The sequence below is a fragment of the Schistocerca gregaria genome, chromosome 10 (assembly GCF_023897955.1).
Source record: "Schistocerca gregaria isolate iqSchGreg1 chromosome 10, iqSchGreg1.2, whole genome shotgun sequence".
In the NCBI taxonomy this organism is placed as follows: Eukaryota; Metazoa; Arthropoda; class Insecta; order Orthoptera; family Acrididae; genus Schistocerca; species Schistocerca gregaria.
Window position 1 is genome coordinate 213,665,537 of NC_064929.1, and position 17,735 is coordinate 213,683,271.

The window sequence follows — 17,735 nt, forward strand, 5'->3', positions numbered from 1 at the left end:
TATACAAGTGGCATAAAAGAGCAGAGCATTTTTTGAGGTGTCATTTGTACTCAGGTAATTCACGTGAAAAGGTTCCGATGTGATTACGACCGCACGATGGGAATTCGTAGACTTTGAACGTGGAATAGTAGTTAGAGCTAGACGCATGGGACATTCCATTTTGGAAATCATTAGGGAATTCAATATTCAAAGATCCACATGTCGAGAGTGTGGTGAAAATACCAATTTCAGGCCTAACCTCTCACCACGGACAACACAGTGGCTGACAGTCTTCACTTAATGACTGAGAGCAGCGGCATTTGTGCAGAGTTGTCATTACTAACAGACAAGCAACACCGTGTGAAATAACCACAAAAATTCATGTGGGACATACGACGAATGTATTTGTTAGGAAAATTTGGCGTTAATTGGTTATAACAGCAGACAATCTACATGAATGCCTTTGCTAACAGCACAACATTGCCTGCAACTCCTCTCCTGGGCTCGTGGTCATATTGGTTGGACTCTAGACGACTGGAAAACTGTGGCCTGGTCAGAAGAGTCTCAAATTCAGTTGTTAAGTGCTAACAGTGTCGAATGTGGTACAGGCCTCACAGAGCCATGGACCAAAATTGTCAACAAGGAAGGCACTGTGCAAGCTGGTGCTGGCTTCATAATGGTGTTTGTTGCGTTTACATGGAATGAACTGAGTCCTCTGGTCCAAATGAACCAATCATTGACCAGAAATGGTTATGTTCAGCTAATCAGAGATCATTTGCATCCATTCGTCGACTTAATATTCACTCCTACCTCCCATCCCCAAAAATGAAATTTTTACGGATGACAATTCGATATATCACCCGGCCACAACTGTTCACAATTGGTTTGAAAAACACTTTGGACGATTCGAGTGAATAATTTGAGCACTCAGATCGCCCGACATGAATCCCATTAAACATTTATGGGGCTTAGTCGAGAGGTCAATTCGCGCACAAAATACTGCATCGGCAACACTTTCGTAATTGTGGACACCTATAGTGGCAGCATGGCACAATATTTCTGCAGAGGGCTTCGAACGTCTTGTTGAGTCCATGTCACGGTGAGTTGCTGTACTACGCCGGGCAATGGGGGTCCGACAATATGTTGGCAGGTATCCCATTTTTTGTCAGTTTTGTTTATTTCAATAAATTCATCAATGAACTCCCTATTGCAATGGCGCAGATCGGCCACTTCAGAATTCAGTGTACTGAAGACGAAGAGGTAGACTGAATAAGTAGCCAGTGCAAACGGGTTTCACCGACAGATTTGCGGTGCTCTTCTGTTCAAATGCTACGATATAGCTGAGCAGAGGTGAATCGCGCTCAGACGTTGGAGCAATTTTGCTCAGACCTGCGACTAGCATGTCTGCAGACGTGTCATACCTGCGCCAACTGTCGAACTATTCGCTATGATCTGCCTGCACAGATATGTTGGCGCACACAGATCATTCCACATCGACCGACCGACGTCTATAATCTGATTCTCTAGGATTCTTTCTATTTGTTAAGAGGAGCACCCTTAAGACCGAATCAAACAAAAACGAATGCCCATTGCAAACAATGCCCAGGGGATGCACACTATCTTAAATGTACCTGCCAATAAGAATTTACGCTGAAGCGAAAGAAAGACAATGCTTGGGAACGATGATCATAGCATACGCTGTGCATTGATTTTTGACGCTAACGTCGCAGTTAAGTTGCTTTACTTACAAGCCGTACAGCGCATTGTCGTCGCAATAGAGAAACGAAACGAGCAACTTGGCGCAGCAAAGGAACAATTTAGGTGTCTCACTTTGTACGTACATGTGAAATGTGTGGCGATAAACGTAGTGGTCAGAACACTGAATTGCAGTTCAAGCTTTCCTTAGCATTATTCGTCCAAAACTTTGCATATTTTTCAGTTGATGCTTTTCGCCGTCTTCTCATTACAGCTGAGGAGAAAATTCAAAAGCAGAACACTGATTTCCGACGACCAACACAACCTAAAGAAAGGTTAACTTTTGCACTCTGATTATTGGCAACCGCAGACATTTACGTTGGCGCTGTTTCGCATTTTAGTGCTGTGGTTGATTTGTGAAAGATGGTTTCTCGTCTGTAGTGAAATACTCGAAGCACTTAAAGGATTGTATTAGAAATACATATAAGGAAGATAATGACAATAAAATATGATTGATGAAATGTGTATATGATTTGTTGCACAGTCTAAGCATTTGATAAAAAAACTGCTATCAAATTTGTTACAGGGCAGATAGCGTGATCGTGCCTCATTTTATCATCCATGGTTTGTAACATATATGGATAGAGATAGCAACGAGGATGATGAAGCCTTTCGCTTATTTTAATCTGCATAATCGCACATGTTTACATTCAAGGACATATACCCACTAGTTTACTTTCAAGAAAATTCACTGTACTTTTCTCTTTTAATATAAAGAATAACGAAGCTTGTTCTTACTCCGTTCCCGCCTAATGCAAGCATCTAAAGAATTTGTCGTCTTTCTCATGTCTCCAGTAGGAGCTTTTGTTTGATTCGGCAATTTTTCACTAATCATATTTCTTTTCCTTCGGCATTTGTGCTGTGAATCTCTTAGATCTGAGAAGGGCGTATCAGCAACATTGTTTACATGCGCCTCGGGGCCTGTACATCGTTCATCCAACTCATGACATCGATAACAAAAAGTAGACGAGATAACAGACGAAGTCTCTGTGCTTCTAGCACCGAAGCGGAGGTGCTTCGCTGAAAAACTAAATTTATTTACCATAAATTACTGGTTATCCTTCAGATATGCTGTATATAGTTCTAAGTCTTCTAGAAATCTAGGAACATTGCATAATACTGAATACTCATTAAAAAGACACAAACGAATTAAGAATACTATCACACTCCATCCTGTATGAAAAAAATCAGATGTTCGTAATTCACTATAGCGTCAAGACCAAATATGATGAGTTTTGTAATACCGATACGGCTGATCTACGTCACAATAGAACTCTACTTTTGTGTAATGTATTCTGTTTATCCACCCAGACGCTAACCAAACTTCTTATCAACAAAAGGGCGAAGTAGTGCAGCTACTATGCGCGATTTCGCCAAGATAGGAGTTAAAGCAAATGGGATATCGAATGCCGTTCACAGCGCAGATTTTTCTAGTAGAAATAAATTCCCTTTTCATCAATTTTGAAGACGAAGTATTCTCTTGTACTTGTAATAAACACAAAGCAAACTAAAAATGGTTCATAATATAAAGGAAAGTCAAACTCACCTCTACAAATACTGGTCTCAATTTAGAAGCAAAACCAAAACGTTTGTTCATTTTTTGGTTTAATTCCCACAAGAATTTTGATGTAGGCCGAAAATAAAAAGAGGCCGATAGGCGTTTGTTCCGCCCCTCCCCTATTAAACAATTCTCAGAAACTCTATTTACTGATATAATTTCCATGTAGCTGTTGCCCAGGAATTTGCCTACATATGAAAACTTGGTGCATGCTAAACTTTATTAGCGATTAGAGATGTTATTTGCGGTTAATAAGTTGCAACGTTGCGCTTCGAATTAAATACTAGGTACCAGAAACCTATTTATTACGCAATAGTATTTATAGGTCGCGGTTACAAGCTGCCCTGTGAGTGATGAATTACAATTAAACCAGCGACATAGTTCATTTTACTGTATGAACATTTTCTGTTTCATGTCGTTAAAAATCGTTGTGGATGTTGACGAATTTAAAACCTAAAGTGATAAACTAAACTGTAGAACTTTCTACATAAGGTATTTATATTTTCTTCAACAAATAAGAGAGAGATAGTGTGGTGGTGTTGAACACCCCCTCCCCCACCCCAAAATATTGGATATCGATGACAAATTGATGTTAGTATAGCCCAAGGTCTAAGGTCAGATGGAATATGCTAATTTGATTTTGAAACCAATGGCTGTGAGAGAAAAGAATCATTTCTACATGCTTTGTGCTTTACTTAACTTTGGTGTGGTATGTTATGTTTACTCAATAAATGAAAAACTACTTTTTCGCAACAACTCTCTAGGAGCTGTGAACATACCATAGCGAAAAAACTGCATCATGGCATTATGGTACTAATGGCAATCCTCTGTTGTCCTAGCTGATAGGCATGTTCAGTACCTTAATGACTTTAATATTTAATAAATGTTTATAGTCTGGAATTTTTCCTGATTCCCCTAAAATCTGAAAAGTGGTTCCAAAATTTAGAAGGAAGGCAAACATCTATGCCAAGCTATCACATAGTGTCAATTATTTCAATAGAGAATACTGAAAAATGTGATGCAACTCGTCAGCTTTAGCCAATGAAATAACAGTCGATCGGGATTTTGGCAGGGTAGCTGCTTTATTGATGAAACATTATCAGCCTTTGAAAATAAGAATATAATGACACTTGTATTATGCTATCTAAGGAAAGCACTTGACTGTATTTCCATTGACATTCTAATAACAAACCTGAAATTTTAAGGTGTATATAATCCTACTTCAGTACAAATTATGGTACTTCTCATCTTAATAGAAGGGAACAGTTTTGCCTCAGTAAAATGTGAATCTAGGACTATATTGGACCATGTCTTAATTACTATACTCATTTCTTGAAATAGTTATACAGGAAAATACTCAGCACTGATGTTTAGTAAAAGCTAACTGAAACCTAATGTTAGATAACAATAGAAGTCATCACAGGTGTGCCCCAGAATTATTACTCTCACTGATTAATGATGGTAATGTATATTTCTTACTAAAACAAAGGAAACACCAAGTAGAAATATCAACAGTGTAGGAAAGGATAGCTTCTTTCTGTAAAGAAGACACGTCAAGTTACAGACAGACACAATTAAAAGACACCATATAGCATTTGGCCACAGTCTTCATCAGTAAAATGGACACACAAATACCATTCACACCCACAAGCAAGCACACCTCACACATATGTGGCCACCAACTCCAGCATCTCGGGCTGGAGTGGAGCATCACGTGGGATGCGAGCAACAATCTGGAGGGGAAGGGGAAGGGATGGTGCACGGATAGGTAGAGAAGCGAACCCTGTTTGGTGGAGTGTGCAGGAAGTAGAATGTCAACAGGCACAGCATCATGAGGTTGTGGGGCCGGGAGGTTGAGAAATAATGAGCAAAAAAGGAGAGGACCAAGGAAAGATGGGGGATGCATTGGTAGAGGACTGTAAATAAATGTATGGGAGATGAGATGAGAATGGGAATAGAGGGAGTGGGAACTGTTGAGTGGAGGGTGTGGGTACAGCACATAACCGTAGGTTGAGGTCGGAATAATTACGGGAGTAGAGAATGTGTCATAAGGATAACTCCCGTCTGCACAGTTCAGTAAAGCTGTTGGTGGAGGGAAGGATCCAGATGGATCAGTTTGTGAAGCAGCCATTGAAATCAAGAGTTTTGTGTTCAGCTGCATGTTGTTCCACTGGGTGACAAACTTTACTCTTGGCCACAGTTTGGCAGTGGCCATTCATCCTGGTGGACTGCTGGTTGGTAGTCATACAAATATAAAAAGCTGTGCAGTGATTGCAGCAGATCTGGCAAATGGCACGGATGCTTTCGCAGGTGGACGGCCCCTGATGGGGTAGGATAAACCTGTGAAAGTACAGGAATAGGAAGTGCTTGGGGATGGATTGGACAGGTTTTGCACCTGTGTCTTCCACAAGGATACGATCCTTGTGGCAAGGGGTTGGGACTGGGAGTGTCATAGGGACGGTCTAGGATGCTGTGCTGGTTGGATGGGCAACAGAACATCACTTTAGGAGGGGTGGGAAGTACCTCACGTAGGATGTCCCTCATTTCAGGGAAGGCACAATGATACGTAATCAAAACCTTGTCGAAGGATGTAGTTCAGTTGTTCTAGTCTGGGGTGGTTCTGGGTGATGAAGGGGACATATTATTATGGCTGGTTCTTGGGGGTGGTGGGAGGATTGGGGGGGGGGGGGGGTGGGTTGAGGGGAAATGGCATGGGAGATCTGCTTGCAGATTGGGTCTGGGGGATAGTGCCTGTCTGTGAAGGCCTTGATGAGACCCTCAGCATACTGAGCAAGGGAGTTTTTGTCACTGCAGATGCACCATACCTAGGTAGCCAGGCTGTAAGGGAGAGATTTTTTTGATGTGAAAGGAATAACAGTGGTCAAAATGTAGGTGCTGCTGATGATTGGTGGGCTTAATGTGGACAGAACTGCAGATGGAGCCATCACAGGGGAGGAGGTCAACGTCTAGGAAGGTGACACGCTGGGTTGAGGAGGAACACGTGAAGCAGATGGGAGAGGTGTTGAGGTTGTGAAGGAACAAAGACAGGGAGGGTATCTCGGCCCTAAGTCCAGATCATGAAGATATCGTCAATGAATATGAACCAGACTTGGGGTTTTGGGAGGCTAGGGAGGTTCCTCCAGATGGCCCACAAAAAGGTTGACATAGAAGGGTGCCATGTGGGTGCCCGTGGCTGTGCTGCAGATTTTTTTATATACCTTCCATTCAAATGAGAAGTAGTTGTGGGAGTTTGGAGGACATTCGAAAAGGTAGTGTTCAATAGCGGTAAGACTGTGGCCATGCGGGATGTTGGCATATAGGGAGGTGGTGTCAACAGTGATGAGTAGGGGGCCAGGAAGTATAGGGGAGGGAATGGTGAGTAGCTGGGGAAGGAAGTAGTTGGTGTCTTTGACATGAGAGTCTAGATTATGGGCAATTGATTGGAGATATTGGTTAATGAGGGCCAAAATTCTTTCAGCAGGGGCACAATAATTAGCTACAATGGGGCTTCCAGGATTTTTTTTGGGAGGGGGGGGGGAGGAGGAGCATGTAGAAGGTGGATTTGTGGAGTGTCACAGAGGTGAGGAGGGAAATGGATCCAGGAGAGATGTTCTGGGAAATGACTAAGCTTTTAAGTAGGTATTGGAGTTTTTGTTCGACTTCTAGGATGGGACCAATCTGGCAGAGATTATAGGTGGAAGAGTCAGATAAATGGTGGAGGCCTTCTGCAGGTAGTCATTGCAGTCCACAACAACAGTGGTGGAACCTTCGTCTGCAGGTAGGATGATTGGATCGAGATTTGTTTTCATATTGTGTATGGCTGTTCTTTCTTCTACTGAGAGGTTGGTGTTCTGAGCTGGGGAAGGATGGTGAGGCTAAGCTGGAGGTAAGGAATTCCTGGAAGTGACCAGCAGGGGGTTAGGTGGGGGGAGGGTAGGGGGGGGAGATCACAGTCGGGTGATGGTATGAACTGGAAGAGGCAGGATTCATTGTTGGAATTAAGGTGGTATTGGTGGTTGTAAATTATCCCTACAACACATTCTCCTTTCCCGCAATTATCCCAGCCTCAGCCTACTGTAACATTCTGTCCCCACACTGTTGACCCAGCAGTTTCCACCCCCTCTACCCTTGTCTTATCTCCCACTCTGCTTATTTGTAGCCCTGTACCAATGCATTTGCCTGTCTCTTCCTGCTCCTCTCCTTTTTTGCTCCACCGTTTTCCCCATTTCCCTGCCCCACAACCTCCTGATGCTGTGCCTGTTTACATTCTAGTCCCTGCACACTCCACCAGACCCATACACCATCCCTTCCCCTTCCTTGCCCCCTCCAGATTGCTGCTTGCATCCCACGTGATGCAACACTCCAGCCCAAGATGCTGTAGTTGGTGGTCCTGTATGCATGAGGTGTGCTCAATTGTTTGTGTGAATGGTGTGTGTATCTCTCTTTTACTGATGGAGGCTGTGACTGAAAGCTATATGTAAGAGTCTTTTAATGGCACCTGTCTGCAACTTGACATATCTTTTTTTGGTAAGTAGCAATCTGTGTTTTCCTACATTACTCATATTTCATACTAGGAACATTTAACTGGTTGAAACAGGAAATGAAGGGCAGTGACATATTAAAGTCTGAATGGAATACATACTGGAAAAATATGATACACAGCAATTATTGAAATGTCTTGACTAGCATGAAAAATCACATAATGCATCACAAGGTAAATACAGAATATGGATGTGAAGAGGGGGAAAGTAATCTTCGAGGTGAATCTAAAACAGTTATCAGCATTTTCTTTTATACACCTACATCAACTATCAAAATGTTGGAATGTTTCACAGAGAGCTTGGAAAACATTGGTCATACTGGTAAGTCCTCAAATCACACCACAGTAATGTGGGGAGATTACAATCTGCCATCTACAGATTGTGAGAAGCACATATTTAGAATGGAAAATGTTATACTGAATGTATTTACCAAATATTATTTTAAGAGAGTGATGAGACAACTCAACTGCAAGGGAACAAAATGATGAGTTAATACTGGATGCTACTACGGAACTAGATCAAATAACTACTTATTTCCAGGATCAAAGTTGGAAGGTTAACATCAGCAAATCATGGCTATTGCCATTTAAACTTCCAAATTCACACCACAACTCTTTCAGTATTATGGGTGGAATTGAAGCAGTAGATAAAGAAGACTGTAAATTTCTTGATATTTACCTAGATGAAAATCTACGATGGGTAAACTGTATCAATTTTATATGTAATAAAAGCAGTAGATCATTACATCTGATTAGCCCGCTATCAAAAGTAGTTTTCTGAATAGACACTAAAAACTGTTTACTGTGGGACAATTTTTGCCACAAATTAATTATGGGCTAATGATATGGGGCTGTGCCGCTAACATACAGTTGAGCAGAATATTAACCCTGCAGAAAATGGCAATCAGGATTATTGTTGGAATAGGGTACAGTGACTTCTGCAAAGAAATCATGAATAGCTCACTGTCTGCTCACTGTATCTTTACAAATTAATTACATTTTTTTGATACATAAAAACACATCAATCAGGTGCTCTGATTTTCATGTCTATAATACCAAAAAGAAAGACTGATACTACAGACAAAAAACTAAGCTGAAAACAACAGATCACAGTTCATGTATTAGTGTACAAATACGGTACAAGAAAGCGTCAAGCTCTATAAGGTGTCGCAACGGGAACTTATTCAAAGTGAAACTGAAATCATTCTCGACTGATAGGTGCTTATACTCTTTGAGTGAATACTAGTATTAAACTCAATTGAAATCTCCATATATTTTGTTACATAAAATTTGAAAGTTTGCAATAATTATGAAGTAATAAATGCATCTACTTTGTTTGTATGAAACTTGTAAAAAAATTTCTACATTTGCAAAAGTCATCAGTTCGTGGTTCCACACAACAAAATACAACAAATAAGTAAATAAATGTATTTGATCTGCTGATGACATACAGTTCTCAAATTTTCACATTACTAATTTTAGATACATGTATCAGCAATAATGAGGCTCTTACAGCACCAGCGATCACTGGTGTTGAATGAAAATTGAAAGAAGATGGAAATACATTTCTCTCAATGAGTACAACATAAAAATGAATAGAAACAAACTGAACAATCAACAGCAAACATTCAGCTCTGGGGAGGTAAATGTGGAGCATACATGCCATAAATTAGGCACATTGTAGGCTAAGTGTTTGTGGAAGATGGGAAGGCTCCATGGGGGTTCAATACCAACATTAGAAAGTTTCTAGAAAAGCAGAAGATCTGCATGGCAGGTGAGAATGAACTCAAATCCTTGCTGGTAAACAAAAGCCGAACAAAGTCAAAACTAGTGTCAACACATCTGTGCAAGAAGTTGTCACTGAATTCAGAAAACAAGATCTTACATACCGAGATGTCAAAAACACAAAAGAGTTTTGATTGTGTGTGGAATCAGTCAGTCGGACAAAGTCATCCATTTCTAATGTCTAATATCTGGTATACAGTGGGATTTTCACAAACCAACCTTCTAAAGGTGTAACATGAGTACCGAAAATCCACCACTGCTACTACTACTACTACTACTACTACTACTACTACTAGTAGTAGTAGTAGTAGTTAGCGTTTTGCAAAGATATTGGACATGTCTTGGTATTAAAATTTAAGACCAACAAAAATAATGTAATACATACACTGAGCTGAGAAAAGTCACGGGATAGAAATAAGTGCATATGCAGGTAGCGGTGGTATTGCATACACAAGGTTAAAAGGGCAGTGTATTGCCAGAGCTGTAACTTTAACTCAGGTGATTCATGTCAAAAGATTTCCAATGTGGTTATGGCTGCACAACAGGACTTATCAGACTTTAAATGTGGGATGGTAGTTGGAGCTAGATGCATGAGACATTTCATTTCAGAAATCATTAGGGAATTCGATATTCCGACATCCACGAGTGTGCCGAGAACACCGATTTGCAGGCATTATCACTTGCCACAGACAGTGCAGTGGCCGACAGCCTTCATTTGGTGACTGAGAATAGTGGCATTTGTGTAGAGCTGGCAAGCGACACTCCATGAAATAACTAAATACCGGGTGATCAAAAAGTCAGTATAAATTTGAAAACTGAATAAATCACGGAATAATGTAGATATAGAGGTACAAATTGACTCACATGCTTGGAATGACATGGGATTTTATTAGAAACAAAAAAATACAAATGTTCAAACAATGTCCGACAGATGGCGCTTCATCTGATCAGAATAGCAATAATTAGCATAACAAAGTAAGACAAAGCAAAGATGATGTTCTTTACAGGAACTGCTCATATGTCAACCATCATTCCTCAACAATAGCTGTAGTCGAAGAATAATGTTGTGAACAGCACTGTAAAGCATGTCCGGAGTTATGGTGAGGCATTGGCGTGGGATGTCGTCTTTCAGCATCCCTACAAATGTCGGTCGATCACGATACACTTGCGACTTTACGTAGCCAATAATCGCATGGACTGAGGTCTGGGGACCTGGGAGGCCAAGCATGACGAAAATGGCGGCTGAGCACACAATCATCACTAAATGATGCACGCAAGACATCTTTCACGCGTCTAATAAAACCCCATGTCATTCCAAGCATGTGTGTCAATTTTTATCTCTCTATCTACATTATTCCATGGCTTATTAAATTTTCAAATTTATACAGACTTTTTGAGCACCCTGTAGATCCGCCTGGGCATACAATGAATATTGCCAGTAGGATAGTGTGGTGAAATCTGGCTTTAATGGGCTAGGGCAACAGATGACTAACAAGCATTTGCTAACAGTGTATCACCTGCAGTGCCTCTCCGGGGCTCGTGACCGTATCGGTTAAATCCTAGGTGACTGAAAAACAGTGGTCCGGCCAGGTGAGTCCCAGTTTCAGTCGGTAAAAGCTGACGGCATGTTTTGTATGTGGTGCAAGACCCCGAGAAACTTCGGACCTGAGTTGTCGACAAAGCACTGTGCTAGCTGATGGTGGCTCCATAAAGGTGTGGGTTGTGTTTACACAGAACAAATTGGGTCCTCTGGTCCAACAGAACTGGACGTTGACTGAAAGTTGTTATTTTTAGCTGCTTGGAGACCATTTGTAATGATTTGTGGACTTAATGTGCCCAAAGAACAATGGCCTTTTTACAGATGACACTGTGCCATGTCACTGGGCTACAATTGCCCCCGACTGGTTTGAAGAACATTCTGGAAAACTGAATGAATAATTTCGCCCAACTAAAACCCCGTCGAACGTGTTGGACGTAATTGAGAGACCAGTTGGTGCACAAAATCCTGCACCGTGCACACTTTCACAATTACGGGCGGTCAAAGAGGCAGCTTTGCATTCAACGACTTGTCGAATCCGTGCCACATCGAGTTGCTGCACAACGCCTGGCAAAAGGAGGTCTGACTTGGCATTAGGAGGTATCCTGTGACTTCTGTCACCTAAGTGTATATGGACATTTACATCTTTACAGGTCTAGTTTGACAAGGATGGGACAGGTAATTGGCTGTGGCCCGATAGTAGGAGCCATCCTGCATTTGCCTGAAGTAATTTAGAGAAACCACAGAAAACTTGCCACCGGATGGTGATCGGTGCTTCCACACTTCCGAGTGCGAGACCAGTCTGTTTTAAACAGTGCTATCTCTCTAGGTTTGTACCTAGTCCGCAATACCATTTTGCAAAGAAGCTAAAAGGCTAGTGCTACACCATCCATTCATTTCTCACTCGCAGTGACTGCACACGCTACACACACATTGCTCCACAATGTAACACTACACAGCCTATCGGGCTGACTTCAGATCCACATCAGTGATGTTCAGTCCCCTTTTGTGTGCCATAACTTCCCATTTGCTAGCCTGAAAAGTAAATCACCATCCCTATATAATGATTGATGTGAGGTTTTAATATTATTATTTGCATAACATAAGGAATAAGCTATTCCAGAAAAGGGGGGGGGGGGGGAACATAGTGTGAAAGTGTTACTTGAAGTTACAGGTGTTTTATCATCATTTTTGGCCCACAGCCATGTAATAATGTTCGAATAACATTTCTGCTATTTGACTGTACAGATTTGTTTATTTTATATTACTATAATAATTTTGGCATTAAGCCATTATCAAGTACAACAATGTTGTGTACAATTAGACTTTTTAGAGTTTGTTAAGTGAAGCCATAATCAAGGTATACTCAACCGTGTGTCCTGGTGTATAAATAAATACAAAATCACCTAAATGTATGTCAGACAGCTAGCAAACATGTCAACCAGTAACTTCCATAGTTTTTTTAAGCATCTTACTGCAAATAATAGGTTATCCCAATCACAAGTTCTGATATAGCGAAGGATTTTTCCATACAGTGAGAAAGTACTTAATTCATTAGATAACAGTTTAGAGGCTACTGGCATTTCCTATGTACTGTCAAAATACTTTAACTTTGTGAACCACCGCAGTAAATTAGAATATTACGGTGTCACTGGCAGTGCCGCAGAATGCACCTAACACAAAACATAGAGCGTCATTGCAAAATCCTGTTGAGTAAGCAATCAGTCTTCATCTGATTGGGAATTAATTGCATGTGGTGTGCCTCAATGTTCCATCTTGTGTCCATTGTTTTTTCTTGTTTACATTAATGACCTCTCGTTTTTTTGATTGCAGATGCTAAGTTTGTTTTGTTTGCAAATGATAAAAACACTGCAATTAATAGCAAGTCAAGAAATGGCTAATAATCAAAGTTTCTCTGGCATTAATAAATGGTTTAAAGCTATTTCACTGTCATTAAACTTTGGAAAGACCAACTACATGCAGTTCAAGACCTGTAAGCAATTTCCTTCCAGTATGTGTATAACAAAAGATGGCAAGCAGATTGAAGAGGTCGAATGTGTTAAATTTGCAGGATGCCATCTTCAATAATAAATTCAATTGGTAATTGCATACGACAGAATTGCTGAAGTGCCTAAACAAGTCTGTTTTTGCAATACAAATGATGTCAGGTGTAGGATTTATATATATAAAACTTGCACACTTTGCTTACTTTCATTGTACTATGTCATAACTCGTCAAACCATGCAAAAGTTTTTAAGAGGGAAAAAACGTGTAATAAGACTCATTTGTGGTGTAAATTCAAGAATATCATGTAGAATCTGTTCAAGGAGCTGGGTATTGTAACTACTGCTTCTCAGTACAGAATAGAATAGAAGTTTATTGTCTTATAACATACAATTTCAAGCCATTGGCTTAATGTACAGGAGACTCATCAAAACACGAAAACTGGTTTACAATTTTCCTTATGATACCGGTAATATGATACGTGGTGTTGAATAATTACTTAATTAAGCAATTAATATTTTTTCTTCCAAAGTAAAAATCTTTTGTAAATTAACAGGCCTAAGTACTTGCTCTCTCCTGAGTAACAAGGAGTGATTCACACTATCAGATGCCTTTGATAGGTCACAAAATATTCCTGTGGCATGCAGTGAGTTGTCTAGAGATGAGCTAATTTTATCAAAAAAATTATTTATAGTAGATACTGTGGTTTTTTTCTTTTTAAAATCCATACTGATTTTTAAATTTTTCTATGAAATTTTTCATTTGTATAGCGACTACCTTTTCGGATATTTTGATAGTGATGGAAGAAGAGAGACTGGGCAATAGTTTCCCATATGTTCTTTTGTGCCTTTTTTGAATAGTGGCTTAACTACTGCATACTTCAGTGTGTCTGAAAAGTAACCTTCTTGAAGGGACTGGTTAACTATTGTAGTTAGTGGCTGCACAATTATTTTAGAGACTGTTTTTAACACTTTGGTTAGTATCCCATCTCATCCTGCTAATGTTTTAATTTTTAGTGATAGTATCACATTTTCTGTATCTATTACAGAAGTTTTGGCAAATGTCCTGAAAAATTCACCTTCAGAGTACTCACTGTTGAAGAAATTTACCTTATCTGGGTAATCTGCTACATTGATGTTAGATTTGTTTACATTTATAAAGAATTCATTAAATAATTCAGTAATTTGAGCAGCATTTAGTTTTATCTTCTATCTTGATTTCGGAAATATCATGGCCTCTACCTGTGGTACCTGTTTCAGCTTTGATCACTGACCATAATGCCTTTGATTTGTTTTCACCATCGAATATAAATCTATTATTTGACAGTTCTTAGGCTGCCTTTACAATTTTTTTAAAAAATATTTGTCCTCTTTTACATAGGTAACAAAATCAGGACTTTTGTTTTGTTTTAGTTCCCTATGTAGCTGTCTTTTTATTGCACTAGAGATTTTTATTCCTTTAGTAATCTACTTCAGTTTATTTCCTACTTTTTGTGATGTACAATAAGGGGAAAAGTTTCATTAAAATATGAAGGAAGTTTTCCAAGAAAGTAGCAAAATTTTCAGAGCATGAAATACTATGATCTGTAGCCCACTCCACATTATTTAATCTACGATAGATTAACTTTGTATTTTCGTTGCTGAACTGACGTTCACTGTAGGATTTTTTTGACTCAGGTGCTATTGTTTTTGGTAACTCCATAAAGAGAGCACAATGATCAGAAAGTCATAAATCTAAACAAAACTTCTTTAACTTCTTATAAGTGTAGTTGGTTAAAATATTATCTATACGTGTTGAGACATTTAGTTTACTCGACTAAAATCAGTGAAATTTGTACTAAAACCCAACATCTGAATCATATCAAGGAATTTATTCAGTTATTGGCTTCACTGGCTAGATCTATATTGAAATCAGCAGTTATTGTGACTTTTTTTTTGTTTCTTTTTGAAGTTTTAGCAATAGACACTGGAATTTCGACAAAAAATTCTATACACAGACAAAAACCATTAACAATTTGCTTTCAGATAAAGCAGTATTGAAATAGAGTTTTAAAGACTTTTTGGGAGGCAACTCTTCCTACCCTGTAACTGAATGTCATAACAGGGATTGTTACACAAGGTTAAGTAAAAATGTCTAGTAGATTTCAATTCTGACAGTACTTGGCCACAACAGTCAAGATTAGGTACTTAGTGCCATAGTGACCACATGTCACCTCTGACTGACAAAATAAACATCACTGTCCTGTGCAGTAGAGTGAACAAAAATATCTGTGATGGTTTAGTATGTGTCAAACTGCTGACTGGTGTATACATACCCGCCGGTTCCCCATTTCATACAGCAGTTACCCTGTCCGCCGTTGTGCGTTGTGATTTTGTGCAAATCTGCTGTGCCAGACAGGTACCTGACACTGCTGCCACCATTCGCCGCATCGTCTCACCGTGACAATGACGACTGCGAGAATATTCCACAAACAGTGCAACAACCCGATACGAACATTTGATGCAATAATTTAGAAAGTAACATTTGATCTGGACTAGAGGAACTTCACTGCAATGACTTATACAGAAACAATGCCGAGTGGTGTAACAAACACTGCCACCCAGTTTATCCTTCAACTCTTATCTTGTGTGGTCCTAGATTTCCCTTTGTTGCAGCTCCTGCACCTACCTGTGGACTTCCAAACCTTGCCAGTGAATTATTGAGCGATATTTTTCAGTCACAGCAATGGACTCTGTGAAATAATCCTGCCGTTATTTTGTCTGCCGCACATACAGACGGCAAATTACGGTGACCAATCTTGCCACAGTGTCCAAGTCTCACATCACAACTATTTCTGCACCATTCGTTTCCCTGAAAAGTGATCCCAGTGCGTCGAACAGTGATGCCACGCTCGTTACACCCATGCCTCCCGCACTGCGTACTGTGTTTTACCTAAGCACTGCCACACTCTCCACATTTCACGCCTCTCGGGTGCATTCTGCATACAGTGGTAACATGCTCTGCAGGCCTGGACTTTTGCAGAATTCACTGCTGCAAGACGGGCACTTACAAGAGATGCAGCAAGTGCTTACTATGTGCTCTGTCGCTCCAGTACCAGCTGCGTCAGTCAACACCGTGCTATGACACATTCTGCGTATACAACCGACGGACAGTCTCCACATCACCTGGCCTCATTTTGAACTGCTCCTGTTGTGTACCGAGATTCTGGTAATTTGGTTTGCTCTATGCAAGTACTCGATGTCTGCACACGGGATTGTTGATGGTGACATAAGGTTTATGACCTTACTCGGCCACCTCGGTGACGACACAGACATGACCGAGGACCTATTCCTGGCAGCACCCACTCCCAATAAGTACGAAACAGCTAAGGCTTTGGTGCTCTGGCACCTTCATGCTCTGTGTAGCAGCAACTACATGCAGTTATGTACAAATAAACTCTCAAGGACAACGCCCCCCCCCCCCCCCCCCCCCCCCCCATCCTTACTCTGCTGACACCTATAGACACAGATCAATCCTACATTGCTGCCTGACCACGTGCTCTAGACACTGGGGCTGTCGGAGCTTCCCACACATGACCAGACTGTCACACAAGGATGATTCTTCAATGCCAGACTTTGTCTTCATGCCCTGGCACAGTATTGTCCTCTCGACAAATTCTCAAACATCGGGAAGGCCGTCATCCAGCTCGAACTCGAGGCGACCGAGGCTAACTGACTAGTGTCGCCCGAGCTCCCCCACTCGCCACTGGATGACATCCCTGCCTCTGCTCTGTGCAGCCGTGACACATTCGAGGTCAGTCGACTCCGGCCGATTCGGCCAGGGCACCCTCCCTCTGCTATGCTGCGCAAGCTTCACAGCACCCCCTTCCCCCGACACTGTTTACAAAAGATGCGACTTAAGAGAACAATGCTGCCACCTCTGCTCCTTCAATGGCTGAGCAATACTGTCAGTTCCATAGCAGATTCAGACAGGAGGCTAGCAACTGCAGAGCACCTCGTGCTTACTTAAACTAGTACGGCAGTCTGCCATAGGCACACCGAGTTCCCCTACAACAACAAGATGCCTTGCCTTAATCAACCGCACCTGCATAATTCTGCCACATCACGTTGCCCTTCCGACGGCTCACGCTTATTTGTTTAGGGCTATCTGATGCAAATCTACTTCCTTGTTGACACGGACCTTGCCCGTGGTTTGTTATTACGCCGTGAGAGTCAGCAGCCGATCATTGAAGTTATTGGCAAAATTCTCACTAAACATTCCGGTCCACCTCTCACCTCTTCATCACACGTAGATACACCGCTGGACCTCCTCCTAAAGTGCTCAGCGCCCTACAGTGAACTTTGTTCTCTGATGTCCGACTCTTTTTCACAAACACCACAAATGACATCACAAGACACAAAAACACGGATCTTTGGCAGTGCATCGCTGACACTGCAGCACCACTTCACGCTGCCAAGCATAATCTTGCCATCCTACAACGTTCGCAACAGCCACACAGCACATCTGCCTCTTCAGTGGACGCCGATGTACTTCCAGAGCCTTTCTGAAAGGAATTTGGACAGGTTAGTAAAATGCTG

General features: G+C 41.0%; 1 protein-coding gene across 3 annotated transcripts in view; it reads right to left on the bottom strand.

Moving 5' to 3' along the window:
• The window catches only part of LOC126293684 (keratinocyte proline-rich protein-like), a 115,912-nt gene extending 112,466 nt beyond the window's left edge, over window positions 1-3,446 (bottom strand). For 2 of the 3 annotated variants that reach the window (XR_007552340.1, XM_049986977.1), the window contains exon 1: window positions 3,281-3,414. Coding sequence is in view for 1 of the 3 variants with exons in the window: in XM_049986977.1 (XP_049842934.1) it covers window positions 3,281-3,331 (51 nt within the window). In the remaining 2 variants the exon portion in view is untranslated. Of the gene's footprint in view, window positions 1-3,280 lie in introns of all 3 variants that reach the window. The other variant, XR_007552341.1, reaches the window with a different exon arrangement.
• Window positions 3,447-17,735: the final 14,289 nt, after the last annotated feature.